This window comes from Lytechinus variegatus, chromosome 1 (assembly GCF_018143015.1).
Source record: "Lytechinus variegatus isolate NC3 chromosome 1, Lvar_3.0, whole genome shotgun sequence".
Lineage (NCBI taxonomy): Eukaryota > Metazoa > Echinodermata > Echinoidea > Temnopleuroida > Toxopneustidae > Lytechinus > Lytechinus variegatus.
In genome coordinates, this window is record NC_054740.1 from 29,431,314 (window position 1) to 29,457,989 (window position 26,676).

General features: G+C 38.2%; 1 protein-coding gene across 1 annotated transcript; it reads left to right on the top strand.

Annotated features, from left to right (window-relative positions):
* Positions 1-26,665, top strand: LOC121410725 (iduronate 2-sulfatase-like). The gene is made up of 8 exons (XM_041602998.1): positions 1-91; positions 6,270-6,447; positions 9,083-9,171; positions 10,014-10,490; positions 11,142-11,268; positions 11,821-12,813; positions 23,605-26,368; positions 26,611-26,665. Exons 1-6 carry the CDS (start codon positions 83-85, stop codon positions 12,756-12,758), a joined length of 1,818 nt encoding a protein of 605 aa, XP_041458932.1. The 5' UTR covers positions 1-82; the 3' UTR covers positions 12,759-12,813; positions 23,605-26,368; positions 26,611-26,665.
* The last annotated feature ends 11 nt before the right edge of the window (positions 26,666-26,676 follow it).

Genomic DNA, 26,676 nt, shown 5'->3' on the forward strand with positions numbered 1-26,676 from the left:
ATCACTTGGATGCTATGGGGGTCCGATCATATCACCAAATATCGACCAACTAGCAGCTCAGTCAGCTGTCTTTACTAACGCTATGGTACAGGTAAGTATATTTTTTTCTTTGACGCACTGTATCGCGGTAAAGTAAGCGACCATTATCATAACAGGGATTCATAAGTTATCGCCAACTGCCGTCGCGGTTCCTACTACTAATCATAATGATTAAAATCATTATAAACCATAGATACACACTTGCACAGACACAGGGCCCTATAAGGCACTAGGTAGGCCTATGCTATTCTAATTAAATTGAAGCAAAAACGAGAACAATAATGGAAGAAGACCAGGGGCGGATCCAGCTTTCGCCAATAGGGGGGGGGGGGGGGAATATATTCATCAACTTTTTTCTCGATTGGCCGCTATAATTTGATTTTTTGGGTTGTTTTTTAAGGGGGTAGTCCTAACTAAAGACTGAAATTTTAAGTATATGTTAGTTTTTATTGTTATAAACAAGATAAGGTATCTGTTATGTTTCTGTTTATGGTAACTCCCGTAGGAGCTCGGCAGGACATCATTTTTGCTGGTAAACGCCAAGCTGGTATATAACAAATTACCTAGGAAACATTTTACGTCTAGGTTAATCAGTCATAGTGGCTGACTTTATAGACGACAGATATTATTCTTGGACCTTCTTATCAAAGTGGAGACAATGGCAGAGTAGGGATTCGAACTCACAACATTGCGATTATCTCATGTGGTCTTAATATATCATGCGAGCGCGAGCTAAAATTCTTTGATATTTTATGTCTTAGAAATGGAGATTCTGAGCAGTTTTTATAATCATGAACAAAGATAAGTATCCAACTAAACAATGCGAGCGCGAAGCGCGAGCCTAAATTTTATTATAATACCGTGAAAAAGAACTCAATTAGATAGTAGTCCAGTCAATATAGGGTTTGACCCACCACTAATTGCAACACTGGATATTCCACTGCAATGCTTTCCAGGAAGGTCCCCTGAACAACATACTAAAAGTCCCAAAAAATCCAAGCACTGGAAATTTATGAAATTTGCATATTATGCAAATTAGCCATAAAAAGTTAGAAAAATAAGGAAAATAGTCCAAAAATTACAAATTAAGTGTCCAAAACAATTTTATTTGAGCGAAAATTAATGATAAATAACTTTAATCAATGTTTTTAATCAAAAGTGCAAAAAAATCTACCTCATTTGCATAATATGCAAATAAGCATGGAAAATTGTCAAGATATTGTGAGTTTTCTCTCATTGACTGCTTGAAAATTTCAATAATGTTGAAATTTACATGCTGCTATCACTAAGGACGTTGAATAGATTTATATTTAGCTTAGTTTCTGTAGTGTCATTTGCATATTATGCAAATAAGTATGTAATAAATATTCAAGAAAACACACTGGTGATACATTCCTAAAAAAATGCAAGTAGATTATCTATTGAAATTTGAATATGGCAATGCCTTAAGTTACAGGAAGTTAACACCATATTAAAAGCCATTAAATAGACAAGCATAGGAAAATCACAAAATTTGCATTTTATGCAAATTAGCCATAAAAATTTGCAAATGAGGAAAATAATCCCAAATTTGGAAATCAAGTGCGGAAAACAATATAAATTGAATCGAAGTTCATGATAATCTTTACAAATTTAATAATTCTTCAAATAAAAAAAATGTAAATAAATCTACATCATTTGCATATATAATTATGAGCATCCTTGTATGAAAAAACCCCCAGAAATTTCTATTTTTCTCATACAAACAGTTAAACCCTCATTCCAAAGAGACCAAGAGCTCTGAAAGACTGCTGTAAGACCATAAAACTTGCTTGATCTTTCAACGAACTTTTAAAGATCTCTGATGTCTTTCACGATTCCTGATAGATCTTTCATTGGTCTTTGTGGTCCTCGTGAGTCCAAAACTTTTTGAAACGGTTCAAAACAGTCTTTCAGCGGTCTTACAGGAAAATTGTTTTTGCTGGCCTTTCAGTGGTCTTTCAATGAACCTTCAAAGTTCTTATTAGTTTTCTATGATCTTTCGGCAGTCTCTCGAGATTTTTTTTCAGAGATTACTGTAAGACTCATGAGAGATCATTGAAAAATCATCAAAAGATAATTGAAAGACCAGGCAAAGTCTATGGAAAGAATTCTGAAGGATCACTTGATGCATAGACATCTCTGAAAGACCATGGTGTCTTTCAGAGTTCTTCGAGGGGTCTTTCTGAGCCATTCCACAGAGATGACAAAATTCAGTGATCTTGGAGACTGCTGTATAAGACCTTGCCAATTTTTGGTCTTTGAAAGGCCCTTCAAAGGTCTCCCCTCTGTGAATCTAGATCAATATATGACTACTAAGAATGCCTAGTACATTAATTATCAGCTTAATATCTGAAGTGGAATGTACATATTATGCAAATAAGCATCCGGCATGTTATAAATAATCAAGAAAACTGATATTTTCCTCTAAAATTCCAAAATTCCACGTAGATTATAGTTATATATGTAACCTTGATGACCTTGCTTGGTTGATATTGACTTTTTTCATGAGCAGTTACCACCGGAGCAGATACCCCACTCATATTGTGCAATGATGAGTCAGTTCTACATGGGTCTTACTGTTTGAATGCTTCATATTTCTACCCAAGTCCTGCTCTCTCCTTGACTTGGTAGAGTCTTTGCGTTTCTTGCTAGTATAGTCCACGCTAGCATGTTCCTTGATTGTCAAGTGATCAGTACAAGATGTCACACCCAGTACGAATAAAAGCTCGTTAGCTTTGAATATTTGGTCCTTGTAGCACACCACTTGTCTTGGTGGTGAATATGAGTAACTTCCTTGGATCACGAGATCCCTGGGCATGGTTTATAAATACCAATGAGCATTTGCCCATACGAGCGACATGAAAGCCATTCATAAAGTCATGATAAAGGCTTAAAGTGTATATAGACATCTTTTCAGATACAGAAATCATGATTAGACGTCCTTGCTGAATCCAGTTGCTGCTTCAGGATGAAGCATCCGTTTTCTGTTCTTTCCTCTTTGATGAATCTCCTAAGGATGGCAACTATCTCCATATATTGTAGCTATAGTTTCTAAGCAAATCGTATGCAAATAATATCAATTTCCTGATATTTATAGCAAATGGAAATTCCTCAGTGAGACAATGAATAACCAAGATGAAGGACTAAGGCAGATTATTGCCTTTCCAACAAGAGGACACAACATAACGGAACACCTTTAACATCACTATCAAATACCATCCAACATTGATTAAACAGTGTGTACCCATTCCAGGATTTGTTTGCCACTTTGTGTTACTCATTGGTATACCGTGAGGGTATACAGAGGACTAAACCTTTCAGAAATTATGGTACGACTAAGGATGTCTTCTGGAGGAATGCTGAATTTCATAGTGTCATGCAGATGTACTTTGGACAATCATACAACTCTCTGTACTGAAATCCGACAAGTCGAGCATAGGAGATTGAATGTCAATCAAGAGGACTTTGACAAGAACCAAACCATTACCCTTGTCTTCTTCCGACACAAGTTGCCTCAATGAGACACTGGACATAAATTGTGTCGGAAGAAAAGTTTTATAGGAAGGCTTGCGCATGTTGAGCATCAGTAAGGTGAAGCTCAGAATAGCTACAATGCATGAAGGAGGACCATAGAATGGTTTGTAGACAAGCCTATAGTAGACAAGCCTATAGTACATAATTTGTTGACCGGATTGGCAATGATCCAGGCTGTAACAACTAGCATGTTGGAAGCCCTTAATATCATGCGCTATGACTACATTGGAAGACAACAGATTTTTTAGTCTTAGTATTTACCACTGATCATGATGATGATGACGCTGCTCTGCAAGTCCTTGAACCCTGTTGTGACTCAGACATGGCCAGAGTCAAGCGGGCGTAGCCAAACTACTGAAGAAATTGTTAAAGAAAACAATCTGCACGAAGCTACTAGGCCAGATGGAATCTCTGTTACACTTCTTAATGAGACTACTCATCAGATCTCACCTGCCATAAGTTTGCTTTTCTTAGCCTCCCTTCTGTCGTTCTCATCCATATAAGAAAGGGATGTCAGCTCTAACAAACTACTCACAAATTTCAAATAATGTGCTTTGTTCTTGCCAATCGCATCATCTTGTCAGACTAACAACATGGCTTTAGGACGTGAAGAGCACATTTCCAGTATTTCCCTTAAATACAAATTATATTACGATAAATATGCATGCTTAGTGATAGCAGCATAATGATTTGAACAACAGTCAATGTGAGAAAATCAAAATATCTTGACATTTTCCATATATGGATACCTATTTGCATAATATGCAAATGAGGCAGATTTGCTAGCTTTTTAAAATAAAAACATTGTATTTATTTATTCATCATTAAAATTTTGTTCAAATTTATTGTTTGGATTATTTTCCTTATTTCCTATTTTTAATGGCTAATTTGCATAATATGCAAATTAATTTTCAGGCATTGTGATGAATTCTCATGCTTAGTGATAGTAGCATATAAATGTCTACATAAATCAAATGTTTTCAAGCAGTCTATATGAGAACAATTACAATATCTTGAAATATTTCCATATAAGCTTTTGAATAAAAACATTGAATACAGTTATTTATCATTACTTTTCGCTCAAATTAAATTGTTTGGGACGCTTAATTTCTAATCTTGGACTATTTTCCTTATTTTTCTAACTTTTTATGGCTAATTTGCATAATATGCAAATTTCATAAATTTCCACTGCTTGGATTTTTTGGGACTTTTAGTATGTTGTTAAGGGGACCTTCCTGGAAAGCATTGCAGTGGAAAATCAAGTGTTGCAATTAGTGGTGGGTCACCCCCCTATTCTGGCTAGATTGACTGGACTATATGACTGTTGTTAGTGATTAATGAAGAGGATACAAGTATCACCAATTAAATAATGAGAGTGCGAAGCTCGAGCTCAAAATTTGATATTCCGACCTGAAAACTGGACAGTCTAAGCGAGTTTTTATTTATATAAAGAACAAGCTGCGTGTCTCAAACGATTAAATGCGAGCGTGGAGCACGAGCTTAACTTTTTGATATACTGACATGATAAAAGAGCAATTTGACAAATTTTGGAAAGAATTTCCAAAGAGGATAGGTATCTCACAAATCAAACAATTCGAGCGCGCAGCGCGAGCTGAAAATTTTGATATAAAAATTTGTGTAAATCAAACAAAATAATGAAAGCTTGATGTGCGAGCTAAAATATTGTGTGCAAATTGATTTCAGAACTGGATATATGAAGTGTCATTTAATCCTCTTGAAATCTATTTTCCAATTCTTCCCCTCACCTTTCTCTTGTTTCCTTTCGGGGTCGGGCCGGCCGCTACGAGGCTGTAAATTACACATCATGGGTATAATACCTCTTTTTTTTACTTTTCATTCTGTTTTTCGTAGTTTCTATCAAGATAAAGAGTACACTTTTTTCTGCAGGTTGTCAAATAAATAGGGGGGGGGGGGGGCGGCTCGGCTCCCTCCTGGATCCGCGCCTGAAGACGGAAATGACGAGGAATTATCTGATTTTTTTTTTACATTTCATAATTTTATCTCTGCTTGAGACGTCATTTATTTTGGTTTGCTGGTATACCCTATATCTATGATAAATCAAATAAAAGGCTACTCGCCGTAGTTTCCGATGATGATGGGCGTTATCCTTTGTTCATGTGCGATGGGGGGGGGGGCTATTATTGTTGCGCCCCCAAACACAAAAGATAACCCTCCGCTCTGCATGACTTCCATGGAGATGATGATATGGTGATGATGATTGTGGTGATGATGGTGGTAATGATGATGGTGATGGTGATGATGGTGGTGATGATCATGATGATGATCGATGGTGATGATGATGGTGGTGATGATGGTGGTGATGATGGTGATAGTGATGGTGGTGATAGTGGTGATGATGATGGTGATGTCGATGCTGGTTGTGACGATGGTGGTGGTGGTGATGATGATGGTGATGGTGAAGATGATGTTGATGATAGTGATTATGATAGTGAAGAGCTTCCTAATTCGATGGATAGGATAACCATTATAGAATGGTATGACCAATCTTACGCTGGGACGGGTGAATAGTCATGTAGTGGCAAAAGCATTTTGCCGAAAAGTAGCTATAGGTAGGGAGTTTCTGACAGTGCTATTTCTATAGAGACTCACTCGAAGAAGTAATCAAGGATTTTTTTTTATATTTTGTTTTGAAGCAAGCGGTGTGTGCCCCCAGCCGGACATCTTTTCTTACAGGACGACGTCCCGACACAACTCGCCTGTATGACTTCGGTTCTTACTGGAGAACGCACGCCGGAAACTACACAACCATACCGCAGCACTTCAAAGACAACGGCTACATCACACTTTCAGTTGGAAAAGTTTTCCATCCAGGTACAGCCACCCAGAAAAGAAATACATTAATATATCAGTGTGAGACGGGTGTCCGTGTGTGTGTGTGGGGGGGGGGGGGTGAGTGGGTAAGGGTGTCGTGCAAAGAGAGGGAAGATGGGCCAGTAAACGGGGAAGGCAAATTTAGAGTCAGCCCGGGAGTCAGTCATAAAGTAAAAATTTCACATTCATACTCCGCACTGTCAAGGTATACTGCCATCATTGCGAATGGATCATGGTATGGGTGGGTGTAACAGGGGGCACTTCCATTGACGAGTGAATACCATGCGCGACCATGGCGTCTCGAAAAACTCAAACAAGTATTTTCCATATTCTGAAAATGCACAAGTATTGACGTGTGAAACCCTAACCTTAAAGGACAAGTCCACCCCAACAAAAATTTGATTTAAATAAAAAGAGAAAAATTCAACAAGCATAACACTGAAAATTTCATCAAAATCGGATGTAAAATAAGAAAGTTATGACATTTTAAATTTTCGCTTCATTTCACAAAACAGTGATATGCACATCTCGGTCGGTATGCAAATGAGGGAACTAATGACATCACTCACTCACTATTTCTTTTGTATTTTATTATATGAAATATTTGGATTTTCCCGTCATTGTCATGTGAAATTAAGTTTCATTTATCCCTGAACACTTGGAATTCCATTATTTTAATATTTTGTACACCAGGCAAGGTGGTCCTCATCATCAAATTCGTAAAAATTGAAATATTGTATAGTTCAAACAATAAAAAACAAAAGAAATAGTGAGTGAGTGACGTCATAAACTCTCTCATTTGGATGTAACAGGCTCGTTCATATAACTATTTTGTTAAAAATAAGCGAAACTTTGAAATGTCATAACTTTCTTATTTTACATCCGATTTTGATGAAATTTTCAGCAATCTGCTTGTCTGATTTTTCTCTATTGATTCAAATCAACATTTTTCTGAGGTGGACTTGACCTTTAACAAGTATTGGAAAGAAAACGATACCCTTGGCAAGTATTCCCTTAATTGAACTCCAACGATTAAGTGAAATGATATTTTATTCATGTCACGGACTTCGGTCGTTGGTTTTATCATTACCTACATCATGGGGTATATAGTACGGCCCAACTAAGGCTGGTCTTTGGGCCCAACCTTTAAAACCTCGCGCAAATAGGACTCTAAACACGTAGTGTTGACGGGGCAAAAAGTACATCCCATATGAAAGCATCTCTCCTAGCGTAATATCTTTTTTCATTATTTTAGTGTTTTTGATACCCTTATTACGTTATGTACGTAACATGCCCTATCTTGAAAAAGACATCCTTTTTACGCGTTTTGGGGGTCGCGCATGGTATCCACTAGTCAATGTAATTCCCCCCGCGTATTTTTTCCGTACATGGGAACGCTATGGCGCATGAATTATTCATAAGTTGAGCTAAATAAGTGAAGTGCGCAGGCGCATGGACTATACCGATAGTTCTGTGGCTTCATCAATTTGCACACCGTCACCACTCTCTCTGTTTCTTTATGAAGCATGAATTGACTCGCGTAATGTCCTCGCCACCCCCCTCCCCATCCATCCAAATCTCGGTGTTTCTTTCTCTATTATGGCAAAGTTCTCTTTCTCTTTGCCCCCCCCCCCCTCTAGCGCATAAAATCTCTCTCCACCCCCTCCATCTCAATCTCTGTTTCTTTCTTTAGTTTCTCTTTCTCCCCCACTCTTTATGCACTCTCTGCTTATTTATGAAACATGAATGAACGGACTCGCATAATGTCCTCGTCCACCCTCCATCTAAATCTGTTTCTTTCTCTGTGATGGCCAAGTTCTTTGCCCCCCCCCATCTAGCATACTCTCTCTCCCCCTACCCAGTCTCTCTTGCAACCTCTCTGTTTCTTTATGAAACTTAAATGAATGGACTCGCATATTGTCTTTGCCACCCCCCTCCATCTCAATCACCGTTCCTTTGTTTAGTTTCTCATCTTCACCCCCTCACTCTCTCTTGCTCTCTCTCTGTTTATTTATGAACATGAATGAACGGACTCGTATAATGCCCTCACTACCCCCCCCCCTCCATCTCAATCTCTGTTCTTTTCTCTCTAGTTTCACTCTCTCTCCCCCTCTCACTCTTATTTCTCCCCCCTCCCTCTCGCAACCTCTCCCCTTCTATCCCATCAGATTCTCGCCTTTTCCCTCCATCCAACCTCGCTCCCCGCTTAAATTTGTCGATCTAAATATCCGCACAGCTGAAGTTTTCCTCAACTCTCAAGAAAACTACGGGTTTCTAATGTAAATTCCTTTTTCTGAATATTATTTCACTCGCTATATAGATGGGGTTACTTCAGAGAAAACCACAAATCCCTGATAATAAAGTACATGACCTATGGAAAAGTTGTCCTTGCCCCTTGTCGTAATTTACTTACCCAGTTGCCAATTTGAAGTATACATACTGTTAGTGATCTCATTTTCAAAGCAGCTATGGCTTTCTTATTGCTTGTCCGATTTTTTGGCTTTCATTATTCTGTTAATTCATTTTTCTCCTTCCCAACACATCATTTATGGCCAAGGCAGCATTCCCCTTCAATACTCTGTACCCCAATGTCTACCTGATATCCATATACTCATCCATTTTGATCATGATATAGGTGCACCTAGTGGAATGACTGACGACTATCCATATAGCTGGACCCTTCCAGCATACCAACCTTCCACACAAAGCTACTCGGATGCAAAGGTATATTTTACAAACTTTTAGATCGACCTAATCTAGTAATCACTATGTATAGGCCCTTGAATACTTTATCCAGTGTCAGTCATTGTTTGCTGTTAAAATAATTATTATGACATGGAGAGACTTTAGGCAGATAAAAATTGCCCATTTCGTTCATCCATGAAATCATTATACTGCCTTTAAAGGTTTGTAAAAAAAAAAAATGAAAAAGCCGGGAAATGTTAAACTCAGTCATAAAAACAAGTGGTCCCACAACCCATTCTGCCTCCCCCCCCTCCAAAGAAAAAAGGAAGAAAGAAAAATGTAAGAGTTTACGAAATTTAGGTCGCCGGGTAGTTTCTCGAAAGTCAGAGGAATTCGTAAATTTTAAATGGTAGAAAGTCATGTAAAATAATTCATTCCAGATTTTGTCAATGTTGTGCCGCCCTGAATGTTTGACACTGAGTTTTCATAGTGAGCATGCTAGACAGCCATAATTATAATTAAAAGTGATAATAAAAGTATATCCAGGGGCGGATCCAGGATTTCAAAAAAAGGGGGATTGTATACAAGAATATTAGCTCCCCCTCCCCTCCAAAAAAGGTCTTCGCTATCAAATCGAGTTGATTGGTTCCAAATAAAATTTGACAAGCAAAAAAAAGGTCTTCACTACCAAATCAATGTCATTTTGTTCCATGAACAGTTCGACAAGCAAAAATGAAAAAGTTGTCCGTGCATGACATGTTCCACTAAAAATATTGTTGATGTCTCTCAAAGGGGTGGGGGCCAATGTCCGGTTGTGCCCACTCTCTCCCTGCATCCGCCACTGAGTGTATCAAATCTATTTTTCATTTTTGGCAAACTAGGTGTGTCCCGGTATAGACGGCAACCTATACGACAATGCGATGTGCCCGGTTGATGTGGATAAGATGCCAGAGAAGACTCTACCAGACCTACAGACACTTGAAATCACTGAAAATCTCATCAAGATACTCTCTCCAAAACCTAAACGTATCAAAAGGCAGGATGCTGCCCTTTATTCTAAGCTTGAAGCGGCTTTGCATCCACATGGATCGACATCAAGACGAAGCAAGAGAGCTCCGGTGGTGAAACTACCCTTCTTTCTGGCCGTCGGATTCAGGAAGCCGCACTTACCGTGGAAGTATCCCAAGGATTTCCAAAATTTGTATCCGCTCGAATCGGTAATGATCGCTCCCGACCCGAACATTCCCGAAAACCTACCGACCGTGGCATGGGAAACTTTCAAACAACTCAGAGAAAGAGATGACATTAAAGCATTAAATCTTAGCTTTCCATTCGGGACCATTCCTTTGGAATACCATGTAAGTTTGTTTGGCTCTTTCTCTTTCTTTGTAGTTCATATTTCTCTTCCTAGTTCCTACTCTTACTTTTTGTCGCCTTTATCTTGTTTTTCAGTAGGGAATGAGAAGCAAGGCAATCACCAGTCATTGATTTAGACGATCGACGTGATGGTATTGATGACTATTTGTCTCGTTGATTACCAACCTGCATGTCAGAAAACAAAACCTAAAAAAGATCACAGATTTTTTTTTATATGAGTGCTCTCATTCCCATTAACCCATCTCCTTGAGAGATTTTTTTTTTAATGTTACTTTATTGAAATATTTAAAATCATAGCTTGATTATAAGCCAAGGACATGAACTGACAAATTACATGCTGTGAAACGGAGGCTAAACCACATGGGAAGAAATGAAGGTTGAACAAGATTGTAAAAACAACAATAGTAATTACAAAAGATTTATCATGGTTTTAAACAGTCAGTAAATGTAACGGAACGTGAGGCCCCGGCGTGAGGCTCTGACAGTGACAACAGAAGTGGAGGGACCGTGGACCATGCTGACGGAGGTCTCTTGTCTGTTCACCAATGTCCGCCTCTCACTCCTCAGGTTGTTCCTAGACCGACATATGTAACATGTATATTTTTTTTAATATATAATTTCACCTTTCATAGGCCTCGATGCGGCAGAATTATTACGCAGCTACAAGTTTTACCGACTATCTAGTTGGGAGGCTCCTACAGGCGCTCGAAGACTGGGGACATGAGAAAAATACAATTATCTCTATCGTAGGGGATCATGGTAAATACGAAATTATTATTATTTTTAATATAAATTGTGTTCTGAAAGAAAGAATGGGATTCATGGATAAGTTAGTATGGCAAATGCAATGGAGAAGGAGATGTAGGTTTGAGTAGTAAATTGGATATTGATCATGATATTTTCTTCATCAAAATGTTCAACACAATAACAAATCTTGGGTGCTTTCAGGAAGCGCTACTATTATGGTGACCATAGGTAGCACTTTCTGAAAACTCGGTGTGTATGATAAAACATAGAAATTGAATCTAAATGTCATCACTTTGAAATGGAAACCTTATTTCCCCCCTGACCATTTAGAAGTAACCCGTCCATTTTTCTTGTCAAATTTTCCTTTCGATTCAGCAAAGCCCTGCCCTATTTACACCCCTGTCTCATAATGAACTTCCATAATGCTCCTGCCATCCAAACCACTATATCACATTATCCATGCTCATTTATTCTTTAAGAGACTAAATCGTTTCTGTTTCTTACTTTTACGTAGTAATTAGAAAGAGTCAACGATGCTCATGTTTACTCTCTATTTTGTTCCAGGTTACCAGCTAGGAGATCACGGGGAATGGTGCAAGACCTCTAATTACCATCTAGCCACAAGGGCACCACTAATACTTCATGTGCCAGGGGTAACAGATAGGGATTCTTTTGCTTCAAGGAAGTTTCCCCTCATCGACCCACTGTCACCTTCTTTCCAAAGTAATCTTTATGGAAACAGAATAAAAGAAGCCACTTTGGGAACTGGTAAAAGCTCTTCCATAGAACATCACCAGACTATTACCAAAATTGATTCTCGTTTCGATGGCAACAATTTGAAAGTTCCAAAGAACATTGAGAACCAGACAAGAAATGAAGAGTTCAAATCGGCGAAATCTTTCCGACTTGATACAGGAAGGCGGAAATTACTATCGCAGAACAAAATTGATGAGTTTGTAGAGTTCGTTGATTTGTTTCCTACTTTTGCCAACCTGGCAGGCCTTCCAGTGCCGCCTCTTTGCCCTCCAAACCCTTTCAACGTGACATTCTGTTCTGAAGGATACAGCTTCGCACCACTTCTCCAAAAAGTGGCATACCTGAATAACAGAGATATTGATCATGAGCGCCACGAACGCTGTCAAGACGTTACCTCTATGAATTTCTCTAGATGGAAAAACGCAACTTTCAGTCAATACCCTCGGCCTAGTATTTACCCTACTAAGAAGACCGACTTGCCACCTCTGGACTTAATCAAGATTATGGGATACTCGATGAGGACAGAGAGATACCACTACACGGAATGGATCGGTTTTGATCATATCACCTTTCAAGGGAACTGGTCCGATGTGAAAGCAAGAGAATTGTACCTGAACGATGGAGATCCACGTCAAGATAATAACGTTGCTAATGAGAAATGTTATCATGATTTGATTGAAAACTTGAGTCTTCAGTTGAGGAGAGGATGGAGAGATAGTCTTCCAGTTTTTAGGACCGGAAGCTGACATGATTTAAATGCAGTTTGTGGCTCTTAAGATCACTGTATGTTATCTGGTTATTGTGAGTTGAAAACTAAACATCTAGCTCTTTCTTCTAATCAACAGTGCTCTAACTGTATGGGATATTTTGATGCGTATCCGGACATCTACCCCCTGGACATCTACCCCCCGGACATCCACCCCCCGGACTTCCACCCCCCGGACATCCACCCCCTTAGGACAAGTACCCCCTAGGACAAGTACCCTCTAGAACATCTACCCCCCGGACATCCACCCCCCGGACATCTACCCCCCGACATCTACCCCCCGGACATCTACCCCCCGGACATCCACCCCCTTAGGACAAGTACCCCCTAGGACAAGTACCCTCTAGGACATCTACCCCCCGGACATCCACCCCCCGGACATCCACCCCCCGGACATCCACCCCCGGACATCTACCCCCCGGACATCTACCCCCCGGACATCTACCCCCCGGACATCTACCCCCTGGACATCTACCCCCTGGACATCCACCCCCGGACTTCCACCCCCTTAGGACAAGTACCCTCTAGGACATCTACCCCCTGTCATTTTTTTGTCAAATTGCTCGTTCGTTATGATCGCTCACAGATGAGCAAAAATATGTATCTTATCAATTAAAAATCAATTTAAAGATGAGGGGGTAGATGTCCGGGGGGTAGATGTCCTAGAGGGTACTTGTCCTAGGGGGTACTTGTCCTAAGGGGGTGGAAGTCCGGGGGTGGATGTCCAGGGGGTAGATGTCCGGGGGCAGATGTCCGGGGGGTAGATGTCCGGGGGGTAGATGTCCTAGAGGGTACTTGTCCTAGGGGGTACTTGTCCTAAGGGGGTGGATGTCCAGGGGGTAGATGTCCGGGGGGTAGATGTCCGGGGGGTAGATGTCCGGGGGTAGATGTCCGGGGGTGGATGTCCTGGGGGTGGATGTCCGGGGGGTAGATGTCCGGGGGGTAGGTGTCCGGGGGTAGATGTCCGGGGGGTGGATGTCCAGGGGGTAGATGTCCGGGGGGTACATGTCCGGGGGGTAGGTGTCCGGGGGGTAGGTGTCTGGGGGGTAGATGTCCGGGGGGTAGATGTCCTAGAGGGTACTTGTCCTAGGGGGTACTTGTCCTAAGGGGGTGGATGTCCGGGGGGTAGATGTCCGGGGGGTGGATGTCCGGTGGGTAGATGTCCAGGGGGTAGATGTCCTAGAATCATTTTGATGAACTTAAGTTTATTTTCATTACTAATATTACAACCATTCAGGAAAATATGTGGGACCCAAATGGGATTTATCTGGGCAACGATCTGGCCCCACATGTGCCACTCATATGGGAATGTACGGGCCCAATTATGATCCATATGGGTCAAGTGAGATTACGTAGGTAAACTCTGGGCATGCCATCTTAAATCCTACATAGCCAATCTGGACCCCCCGGCGACACAGAACTGTGTTTCTATATGGGTCCCATTTGATCCATATGGGTTAATAATTATGGGGACGTGGTCAATCTGAAGGACGTGGGTTCGATTCAAAGCCATGGCGTTTTTTCTTAATTCAGCAAGAAATTGACCCACATTAAGCTGCACTCAACCCAGGTGAGGTAAATGGGTACCGGCAGGAAGTAATTCCTCAAAAAGCTTTGCGCGCCGGAATCGGTAGACTAGCTTAGCCGGGGTAATATAGGAGCACCTAGCAAGGTGGATATACGTGCGCTATGGGTATATCATGCATGTTATGAAAGATATCTCGTGATATTTTTGTCTTCTTCTTCCTGTTCTTTCTATGATTACACCAATGACGATGTGAGCCAATACATTAAGGAACTCGTCATATGGCCAAATTTAGTAAAACACTGGCATACTGGAGGGACGGGGTGGGGCCATGAACACCCCCCCAAAAAAAAATCAAGAAAAAAGAGAGAAATAAAGAAGAAAGGAAAAAACACACTTTTTTATATCTTTGGAACAAATAGGCGTGTGTAGAAACAGAAAAATCAAAGAATTCTCATGGTTTCATTCTCCTTTAATCATTTTGGAACATGCATGTAAAAGAAACAGACCAACGCCAACGGGAAAAGTGATTACTAAGTCTCTGCCGAACTTGGTTCAGGCGAGACAAAAATTACCAATTATCAGTTTGCGTTTTAGAAAAAAAAATAAAAAATGAAGTAAAAAAATATCCAAAATGAAAATAATATCAATTGAAAGGCAATAATAAGGCAAAAGCGATTTTGTGTCGCGCCCACTTATGGAAATAACCAGAAATATTGTGATTTGCAAGGGCACGCAACAGAGTTGTATCGAAACTTCATTGTGAGATGGCTAGGATGGAATAACACTTGTCATAAGAGCCTTGCACGTAAACTTTAACATTGACCTGAAAATGACATTTGACTTAACCATACTTCCGACTGCAGCGTAACATGCAGGTCCCCCAAGTCCTTCTACCATTCAAGTATGGTTGAAAAGTGAATTATGGTTGTGGAATTAAGTGTAAAAAAAGAGCCTTGCATGTAAACTTTAACGTTGACCTGGAAATGACTTTTGACCTCATCATGTGACCTCCGACTGCAGCATAACATGCAGGTCCCTCAGGTCCATCTACCATCCAAGTTTGGTTGAAAAGTGACTTACGGTTGCGGATCAAGTTAGGTGTCATGTAGAGTCTTGCATGTAAACTTTAACGTTGACCTGCATGTAAACTTTAACGTTAACCTGAAAATGACCTCTGACCTTACCATGTGACCTCCAACTGCAGCATAACATGCAGGTCCCCCAAGTCCATCTACCATCCAAGTTTGGTTGAAAAGCGACTTTCAGTTGTGGAGTAATGTGTCATTAGATTTGTGACGGAAGGACGACCGCCTTCACCTCTGGTGGGCGACACAAAAAGGTTCAATTATTATCAACAGCCACCATCAACACCACAAACGTAACTAATACAGTGCGTATAAAAAACGGGAATGTTTTGAAGTCTATAGAAAAAATTGTTTCAAAATATTATATCTATATTTTGATGCTAATAGATGCTCTGCGATCTTATCCTTGAAATGCCATTTAGAAAATTGAAATTTGTTCATGCTTGAGCGAACACGGGACGTTTTAGTCGGGGTTTCAAAAAGAGGCTTGCGCCAAAATGGCAGAAATGAAAAATTTGATGATTAGACTTTTGGCTAACCAGCAGACTTTCTCTTTTCATTATCTTTGCCATAATTTTCGAATAATGCTGTCAAATTTCATTTATAAATTTATGTATACCTGAATTATTTTCTTTTTTCATTCAAACTTCTTTTACCTTTGTATTTTCCTTCATAAGTAAGAAAAGGACTTTGTCAACCCAAGCAAAAAGATTTGCATTATTAACTGGGAAAACTTATTCAAATTGTATTTTATTATGTGAATCAAATATGTTATGGTACCTATAACAGACATGAATCCTATTTTCAAGGGGTTATTAAATTCTTCACCAAGTTTAATTATGTGCTTGACAGGACAAACAGGACAGGATTCATGTCTTTCAATAGCAATGGTGTATTGAGTCAATTTGAAGGAGCAAGATTTGGCAGATCGGGTAAAATGTATCAAAAAGTTGTGAAGCGACTTTTTCATTAAAATATACAATTTTGTGATTTTGACATATTTCACTTTCTACGTTTTCTGTTATTTTTCTTTCCACTTTCGTTTTCTTGGTCATGATTTTTTTTTTTTAATGGGGGTGGGGGAGCAACCCAAGCCCCCAGCCATCAGTATGCCACTGTTCAAAGGCACCATAACCTTTGTAGCGCATAATGAAAGGATTTGAAGAAAAAACATGCTCTCCCTAACTGCGGTTTAAAAAAATTGTTCTTGCCTAATGAAGGAATATTCAAACCTAAAAGAGAGAACATATTAGCAAGGAACAACAGAAATATTCAAGCAAATGAGTAGATCTAGAAATGAATTTTGACCGCAAAATTCGAAAACAATGGCAAAGATAATGAAAAGGTTAAGCGGAAGTCTGCTCATTAGCAAGAAGTCCGACCATCATATCATTTGATGCCATTTTGGCACAACCCTCCTTTTTAACCCCAGACAAAAACATTCCGTGTTTGCTCAAGCATGAACGAAACTAATGTTTTTAAATAACATTTGAAGGATAAGAACCAAGAGCACCTATTGACATCAAAATATAAAGATCATAATTTGAAACAAAAATTTTATAGAATTTTCTTGTCTGTCCCGTTTTTTTATACGCACTGTAGAGATGTCAACCATCAACATCATCGCCACCAACCACCATTATGCATTACTGCCATCATCATTGTCATCACAATCAGTATCACACCATCGTCATCCATCACCACCACCACTGTCACCATCACATTCCCAATGATCATCCCCTTCATCAATGACCTCAAATCAACAACCACTAACTCTTTTGCTTTAATTCTGCTTTCATCATTTTTGCATCTCCCTCGTTTAAAATTTCTTCCCAGAAAGGTCACTTCTCATCATCATTTTTCTTACATGTTTGATACACATCTCCCTGAATTTCACAACCCATGTACAAATCTGATTCATCTAACAGCTATAAATAAGACATGGCTATACACCAGTGAGTACATATATATACTGTATATACATGATTAAAAAATGAAACAAAGCAAAATGAATTAGCAAGCTATATAACGTTTTATTTCAAATATAAAAGGTAAACATTATTGCAAAGTGTGATAAGATCTGTAACTCACAGGTCTTCATGGTACATTATTTTGACTACTTTTATTTACAGAATATATTCCAGTCAAGATTAATCAAAATAAAAAATGATTATTCTAGTATTGCAAAATTATGTTAAAATCTGTGACTCAAAATTTGATGGTGCAATTTTTCTATTATTCATATGGTAGACAAAAGAATAAGCATCTGTTCAGTTAAAATTTATCATAGGTCATGGTAGTTTAGAAGAATTCAGTAATATTACATACACATTCGTTAAGAGATTATTCCAATCAATTATTAAATTTAAGTGCAAAAAATATTTACTATATTTTTCTTGGTTCATTTTTAAGCATTTACAAAAATAATTTCTTCTCAACCTGTTCAGCTAATCAGCTTCATCATATTTCTTTTCTTCCCCAGAGTCAATCATTAGTGTTTGTTTATCACCAAATTACAAACAGTACATTGACAGGGGCTAGTTTTCACATCATACCTTCCACAACATTTAATAAGCTTTAACATCGCAATGAATGGGGATTTTCTGGGCTTTTTGTATTCCAGGGCAGTTCCTGAGCTCCGATAAAATTCTTTCCGTGTCAGGATTGCCGTATAGCATACCAATAATTTCAGTAATAATACAATATAATATCACTAATGATGATGATGATGACATAATAAAGATGATAATAATCCAGCACCTGGTACATTCATCTTGAAGTCACTCTATGAAAGTACAAAAGCCCTGAATCCCTTTATATGATTACTTATTCAGGAAAACAATTGGTTCTTAAATTTCAACATTTTCATATTTTTAATATAACAGGATTCTTTTGTAATGGGCAGTAAATATACTTTGATAACAGAGGCATCACAAACCAAGATACAGTCAACGCACTCAAATGAATTCAAACAACGAATAACCAAAATATTACATCTATTGTAATTAAACCATTCAATTCAAAAATCATAAAAAACAAAAGTGTTTTCATAATGTCAGTCATGCACAATTTTAGGCAATAATGTAACTTGTTCTTGGATGCTGAATGAGATTATCATATTGATTCCAATCAGCTAACATTGGTATTTAACCTTCATAAATGTTAATAATCATTAAGATAAATGCTTTAAACAAGGGAAATTTCAAACATCTCAAACACAGAACAGGCCACTGGTTATTGGAAAGTCATGGGTAATCTATCTATTTACAAGCAGTTTTCTATCAAAAATAGCACCCAGTTCATGATTAAAAAAGAATTCTAACAATAACAAAGGGAAGGAAACAAGAGAAGTGTCACTTCCTGTAAAGTAGCAGAACTGACCACTGAGTATCACTGATGTATAATCTATGCTCAATGGAACTCTTACCATCACTAGTATACCCAACAGTGGCAGAGCCCCCCCCCCCCCCCCCTCCCCCGAGATTATTTTGACAACTTTTTTTTACATTGTCAGAAAATTTCTGCCCCATCAGATGAGATTTTCAAAGTTTGTTCATAATTACAAACTTTTGGCACCAAAATAATGACAAAGTACCTCAAACATGTTTGAGGTAGACATGAGATACAATATAGGAAATGATTTAAAACAATGTTTACCTTATAATTCAATTCAATGAAAATAATAATAGCTGGCTCTTTTTTATTGATTGATTGGATAATATGTCCATTAATTGCATCCAAGATAAAATCATACATTTAACTTGATAAAACAATATTAAAAAATATTATTAAGAGGCAAGGGATAATAAAGCAAAATACAGTTTCAGAGATAACAATAACAACAAATGAAAGCACAACATACATGTACTGGATGTGGGGACCAGCAAAGGCCAATGGCCTATCAAGGCTAGTCCCTAAAACATCATACAAAGAAATGAAGTCTACACCAATACAAAAAAGGTCAAACAGGCACCTGAAAGTCTATTGAATGAATTATTGATTAATAAGACATGATTTGTATTGTCTATTAAAAAGAGACAATGACTGGCAAGATTTCCGCTCTGATTTCAAATTATTCCAATTCATAGATCCTCTGTGATTAATAATTGAACAAGAAAAATATCAGTACTTTGGCAAGTAGAGATCATTAAAATGTCTTGTTGCATATCTATTGGCTGCAATTTGAAAAATAAATGAAATCATTAAACCATTCAGGCCAAGCACTGTTAAAATACTGATACATAAATATGGCAACGCAGTAAACATTCAGGTCATATATTGAGGTTAAAAAAAATTGTAAGGGAAAGGCATGGTGACTTTGTTATTATTCTAATAGCACGTTTCTGCAACAAGTATAACCCAATAAGTATTTTGGACAATTTCCCTTTTGTATAGCACTTTTGCCCGAGGATACAAAGTGGTACTAAACTTACCCCTGTTTTAGCTAGAGCTACCATCACCGGAGCTCAGTGCATTCAAGGAATTAATCCTATCAGGTACCTCACCTGGATCGTGTGCGGCACATTCAAAATCTCAACCCTCTGTTTGAACCCAGGGGAGGGGGGGGGGGGTGGGCAGTACACATTGCTGTACACATGCATGACCAAACTATTTCCAAACATCTCCTAAACAAGTTTTTTTCTGTGTGAAAAATAACCACCTAAACAAGTTATTCGCGGGCTTTATTTGGACAATTTGGCCCCATAAGTTGTCGCCTGAATATTATGATCTCAGGGAAAAAGCTTGGGTAAAAACATATCCTAAACATGTTTGGCTGGTCTTTAAAAAAAAAGCTTTGGAAAAAATATACCCTAAATACAAATGACCCTGCGATTGACCACTGACCAGTCTTTCAAAACCACCCTTTTCTTGAATATTGTTGTTTTGATACCCGTAACAAGTGCACGTGCGACCCGTGTCCTTATCATACTGAAAAAACACCCCTTTAAACACTTTTTTTTGGTCACACAATAAATATGCTTAAGTAAAAATAAAGGTACAGTTAATATCAACAGTCAATTACAAGCATCAACATTCTGAAAACAATATAAAAGTTTGTAAGTTCCGGAATGTTGAACTTTATATCAAATCCTGTCAGTAAGTAACTGATCAGTTATTTCCTTTCTGTCTTCATCATAAAACAAGGCAACTTAAAAAAAAAAAGACTTTTCTGTCCATATATTGGTCTGGATTTCCATGTGACCTCGCATTGTCTTGACTAGGAATACATTTTATAGACTTTTTACGGGTTACCATTTACAAACAAGCTTGTGATAACTCAGGTTAAAAACTCAACCAAATGAATTAAACATACGTCAAAGTCAATTCAATCGGGTGCCCAAGTATGGAATGGGCTGAAAATTTCAGGATATGAACGTCGTCAGTAACTTTCCAATAATCATATAATAAAAGTGTTCAAACGGTTATTTTTCATAGAAAATAATAACATTACCAAGAGAGGGCGCTTGATTTAGAATTAGAAAATATACAACATGTGGGTAATTTCTTCACATAAAATCTTGGGTTTGGGTCTCATCCATCCAATGAAAGTAAAAGTTTTGTCAGAATGTTACACTTGAGTGAGCACTGTCCATTTGTGTAAAGCTCGCAGAGATCTGTTTGCGCAGAAATGATCGTTTTCACGCTGTGTCAAGGGAAAAGGGCGAAATCAAACTTACATTGCGAAACATTTCTCATACATTTCCCTTGCACTTTTAGTCAATTGAAATAAAACGGATACATTCAAGCATTTTCTAATAATTTTGCCACCCAAATTGAAATTTTAACACTTGGTGAGCGCAACCTTTACCCTTTTTTTGCCGGCTGCATCTGAGGACATAACTGAATCTGAACAAGTTTATATCAGACATCTCCAGCATTTTTCACTAAGTTTTTATCATTGAAAGTGGGTTTACATTTCATTTTTCATTTAATACTTGTTTCTCCACTTTTTTCTGAAGCTTGGCAATGATCAACAAAATGAAAATCAAGCGTAAGCCATTCCATGTAAATCACAGCTCAAATATCGTCAGGAAGGCCTCGGTGTGTGGGGGAGGGGGTGGGGCGAAATACACTCTTCGAAGTGTTTTGAGCAAGGAAACAAGTAAAAAAGGTAAAATATATCTTCAAATTAATTTTACTTGCTAAATTCCATGTGTTCTTTGTGATTAAGGTCTACTTTTATTCGCATAACTATTTCAAAGTTCTGCGCAAATCATTTTTCACTAACTTTTCAAAAGTAAGTGGTGCTCACTCAAGCGGAAATATTTTTCGACAGTTATATCGTCATTTGCTTGAGTGAATCTGTATCAATGTTAAAATGTGGAAAAATCTTCAGGATATTACAAATGTATAATTTTACAGGATTTTTTCAAAGTGTAAACTTTTTTGTGATACACACTGTAGAATAGGAAAGTTTATGTTTTTCGTTGTTTGAATTAGACAATATATCAATTTCTACAGATTTAACAATAAGGACCAACTTGATTGACCCATAAAATAATAAACAATGATAATCCTACAGTTTTAGGGAGAAATAAACTTTGTTTCACAGGACAATTAGTAGAAAATTTGAATTTTTTATATTCAATTTAATAAAATACAGAAGAAATAGTGAGTGATTGATGTCATCAGTTCCCTCTTTCACATACCGACAAGGATGTGCATATAACTATCATGTGAAATCAAGCGAATATTGAAACGTCATAACTTTCTTATTATACATCTGATTTTGATGAAATTTTCAGTGTTATGCTTGTTGGATTTTTCTCTTTTTTTACTTGAATTTCTGTAACAGCCAGAAATAAATGCTACATCAAAATTCTGATGGGTTTAACAAAATGAATTCAATGACTATTACGTTTTTTTAAATATGACTATTTAAAGCTTTAGACAGGCTTTAATTGCACCAATCACAGTACCGTAATTTTCTAAATCAGTGGTCAACTGTGTCTTGTAGGAAGGTTAAGCAAAACCAGCTCAAGCTACTTCACTTGTCTAGACTATAGAAATTTCTTTTTCTTCCTTTTACATAAAAGATAGAGTGTACTGTCTGCACATAAATATCAGCCTTAATTGACACTCCATAAATATATTGTGTTATCTGTGAAGTGATAACAATAATAATATGCAACATTTTAACATAGTGATTTAAGAACAGCATGTACTACCACATTACCTCAGCTTTAGCATGGCTATCCTGATTGGGTGCTTGAGCATTCAAGGAATTCCTTCCTACAGGGTACACATTTAACTACACCTAGGCAGAGAGTACCAAATGTTGATCAAGGTCTTTTCGGGTGGGATTCAAACCCCAGACCTTATGGTTCAAAGTCTGAAGACTTAGTTATCTAATGAGCAACAGCAACTCTAAAAGACAGATGTAATCAACAGTTTGCCATGGACGAAACACATCATGTTTATCAAAGTGAGCGCGTTGGCAAATTTTTTTTGGAATAAGAAAATCTGATTTAATTGATTGAAATAGTTTGTTAACTAGTGAATTTTTTATTCACTTGATCTTTAAATGCAGAAATTCATGGAAAAATATTTGTTATCAAAAAGAAATTGTAACTATAAGAATTATTAGCAATCCAAAACCAATCAGATGATTTACTCATTTTTTTATCTTCTGAGAGTACATGAACCAACGTTCATTAATGACTGAGGGGATGGCTTATTATGTCCTGATTTTGATGTGGACAGTGAACTACAGTGGTGCAACATTAAACTTGAAAACAGCAAATCTCTCTCCTTGTGCAGCTATTACTGTCTCCAAGTAACCAGTCTACAAGTCTAGCGGGTTTCATTATTCACTATCCAAGTTGATATCTAAACATCATAGGCGGCTTCCCAATATTACAATTGCTGGAGACTTTAATCATCCAAATATTGAAGATATTGAAGAGAGAACAGCTATTCAAGAAAGCTCGTCGGCACTCCACTGTTGCTGGTTGGGAAAGAAAAAGACATTTCCGCAACAAAGTTGCTAAGATACTTCACTGTGCACATTCTGACTATGGGAAAAAATCATTGGAGGTCAGTAGATACTAGTAAATGTAGCTCAAATATTTCAAAGCTTTGTTTTCTTTCAGGGTATTTCTTTGCTCAGAAATGAAATATAAAGTAATGTGACATTGTGAGTTGCAAAAAGTAATACAACTATATTTAGTGAAACCCTTTTTCTAATATTTGTCTGTTATTGTTTCTTGCAGTCTAAAAAACAAAGGAAAGCACCATATCCAATGGCCAACAAAGAGAATTGTTCCCCGGAAATTTCAGAGTCTGCTGAACCAGTTCTATCAGACAACATAGTTCCTGTTGTAGCACCACAGCAACCTATCGACGTTTGTCATCAATCAGATCATGGAACCGAAGAGATTTCAACTCCTCAAAAACTTCCCAATAGCTCTGAAGGCTTAAAGATACATCCACTAACTACTATCAAGAAGACAGGCATGACCCATCAAGACCAAGCATATTCCATCAGTGACAGTCCACGCAGTGTAAAGCGAAAGCTTGAGAAATTGTTTGACCATACTTCCAATCTTCAAAAACGTTTGAAAAATTCTCAAGCAAAATCGAGGCATCTAGGAAAAAAGGTTAGCACTCAAAGACGTAGTTTCAACACTGAAAGGGAAGAATTTTCTTTCAGAAAATGGAATTGAGGTACTGGACAAGACTTGCAACATTCCTAGTGAACTTATGAAGAGAATGGTCAGGAGGTGTGACAAGCCATCAGGGGAGAAATATCCATCTTCTTGCATTTGCCATCACCCTCAACTTCTATTCTGCCAAAGCTTATAGGCATGTTCGGAAGATATTTAATTTGCAACTACCCCATCCTTCAGATGGCCAGCCAGGATTCACCGATGAGGCTTTCGCAGCCTTGCCCTGAAAGTGAATGAGGCCAAAGATGCTCTAACGACCGGTGAGGTAATGGAGTGTAGCTTGCTGGAGAAGAATCGGGGTGGACTTGTCAGAGCATCATGTGATATCATCAAAGTTTGCGAGGCAACAGAGCGCTGCATCCAGTTGCTGCTTGTGACCACATCGGGAAAGCTACCACAAGGCAATGGCTTAAACCAAGCTGTTTGTTCTGCAGTACTTACTACTTAGTGATGTTGGTCATCTCTGTATATGTGCCACCTTATCCGAGCATATTGTCGCACGCACCACAAACCATCCTCTCTGTGCACTTTGATGCGTAAGTTATTTTGGCAGAAAACCCATTTAAGGAAAAGCTTTTTTTAAAACAGGCAATAAGTGTAACTACAAGGAAAGCAAATTATTTACCGGTGTCCTTGTTGAAAACTTCAGGTTCCAAAGTTTCATCCAGTATCTTTATATTTTCTTGAAGTTAATTATTTATGCTACAGTGGGCATTGTAACAGAGAGGACGGATCATGGTGAAATCGCAAGGCGCGATATCTCACTGTATCTATTCAATATGCATTTATCTGACACTTTTTTCACCAATAAAATAAGAACTGTGTATTTTACAAATTTGGGGAAATGTGAAGAATCTTAGTTTGGTTGTTATGTGTATGCAATCAGTATTTATATAAGAAGATCTTCAAATGTATGTATCTTTCACAATGACTTCTGCATGGGTGTGATAAGATAGCAGAAATTTCTTGCACTGTAATTCTGTAGTCAACCAGGTTGAATTTTTTTTAAAGGAAAAAACTAATGAAGAAATTCTTGCCTTAAGGTATTTAGGACTTTATGGCCTTATTTATTGAATAACTTGAGAAAAATATCTTATTTCATTACATACACATATACATAAGGAGCCCCTATCAAAAATAAAGGTGACGTCAATTTTTTCCATAAATCGTTCCCTCCACACACTAACTCGTTCCCTCGACTTGAATGCGCAGCAGACATTTTTTTTCAGCTCAGCTTGAGTGAGTACAATTACGTACATGTGACAATCTGCATGGATGAATTGGGGGTAGATCCAGAGATGCTTACACATGTTTTGGGGAAATGTTTTTCAGCACTTACTCTGATGGGGAAGATGTCAGAATTCCAGCATTATGCCCCGAGTTAGGCGGTGAGGAGTGGAATGCAGTTGGGCAAATATTAGTAAAGGGTTACCTGGAACACAAAGTGTTTCCTATGAAGCTAGCACCTGCTTTTTTGTAGCTTTGTTGTTCGGAGAAGAGCAAGTCACACAAGATGTTTTGTTTAAGCTCCTTCATGCTGTACGTATGCGATGCAGACAGATCAGCTGTACAATCAGCACTTGATGGCAGCTTGACAGAAGATGAGAAAGAGGCTTTGGTAGATTTGCTGTCCAGATAAGGGGCCCACATTCCACAAGAGGAAGAAGCTGCAGGCACAATCCACCAATTGGCACACAAGTGCATGATCCAAAATGGAAATTATGCATTGCAGTGCATGAGGGATGTTGTTCGATTTGGACTTCAGTCAAAGTTTGAAAATCCTCCTGCAGCTCTTGATTTGTACAAGGAGCTGGCTCCTACAGCAAAGGGAATCAATTTATTCAGTGCAGTTACAACAACAAGGGAGGAAAGCCAGTCACTAAGATACCTTACCCACTATGTCCGAGCTCTGGATCGCAAAACACTTGAGAAGCTTCTGCACTTTATCACTGGTTCACAAGTCACGAGCGTATTGAAAATAACCATTCAATTAACAGCAATAGAGGGCTTGGCCAGAAGGCCAGTAGCTCACATCTGTGGGCCTACACTGGAAGTTCCCTCCACTTACCCAAGCTATAGTGAATTCGACAAGAATGGGATACAGTGTTAAGCTGTGGGTCTCTAAAATGGACTTTGGCTGAATGATGCTGTTCTTTTTGGTGTTTTTGATGTATTTGCCTAACCAAGAATCTTACTAATTGCACTTCTTAGGATTTTTAAATATTATATCCACCATAACAAATCAGTGATAATAATGATTCAATGAACAGTAGAAGCTTGATAATTACAGCAATATTCTTGTGCCCAGGTATTTTTGTTTGTCAGAAGAGATAATTGTTAAGCATGTGCACTCATGTACTACAGAAAAATAAGACAGAAGTAGCTCACTTTTTATGGTACAGAAAAAAGACGCACTTGGCAATTTGAAACTGCGCTTACCATAAATTGAAAGTTACTTGATTTTGGGTATTCAGATATTTAGATTATATGTATGATGGCTTCACTGCTCATTCACGGAAGCGCAATTACCTGGAAAATATTTGTGCCCAGGTATTTTTGTTTGTCAGAAGAGATAATTGTTAAGCATGTGCACTCATGTACTACAGGAGAGAATTT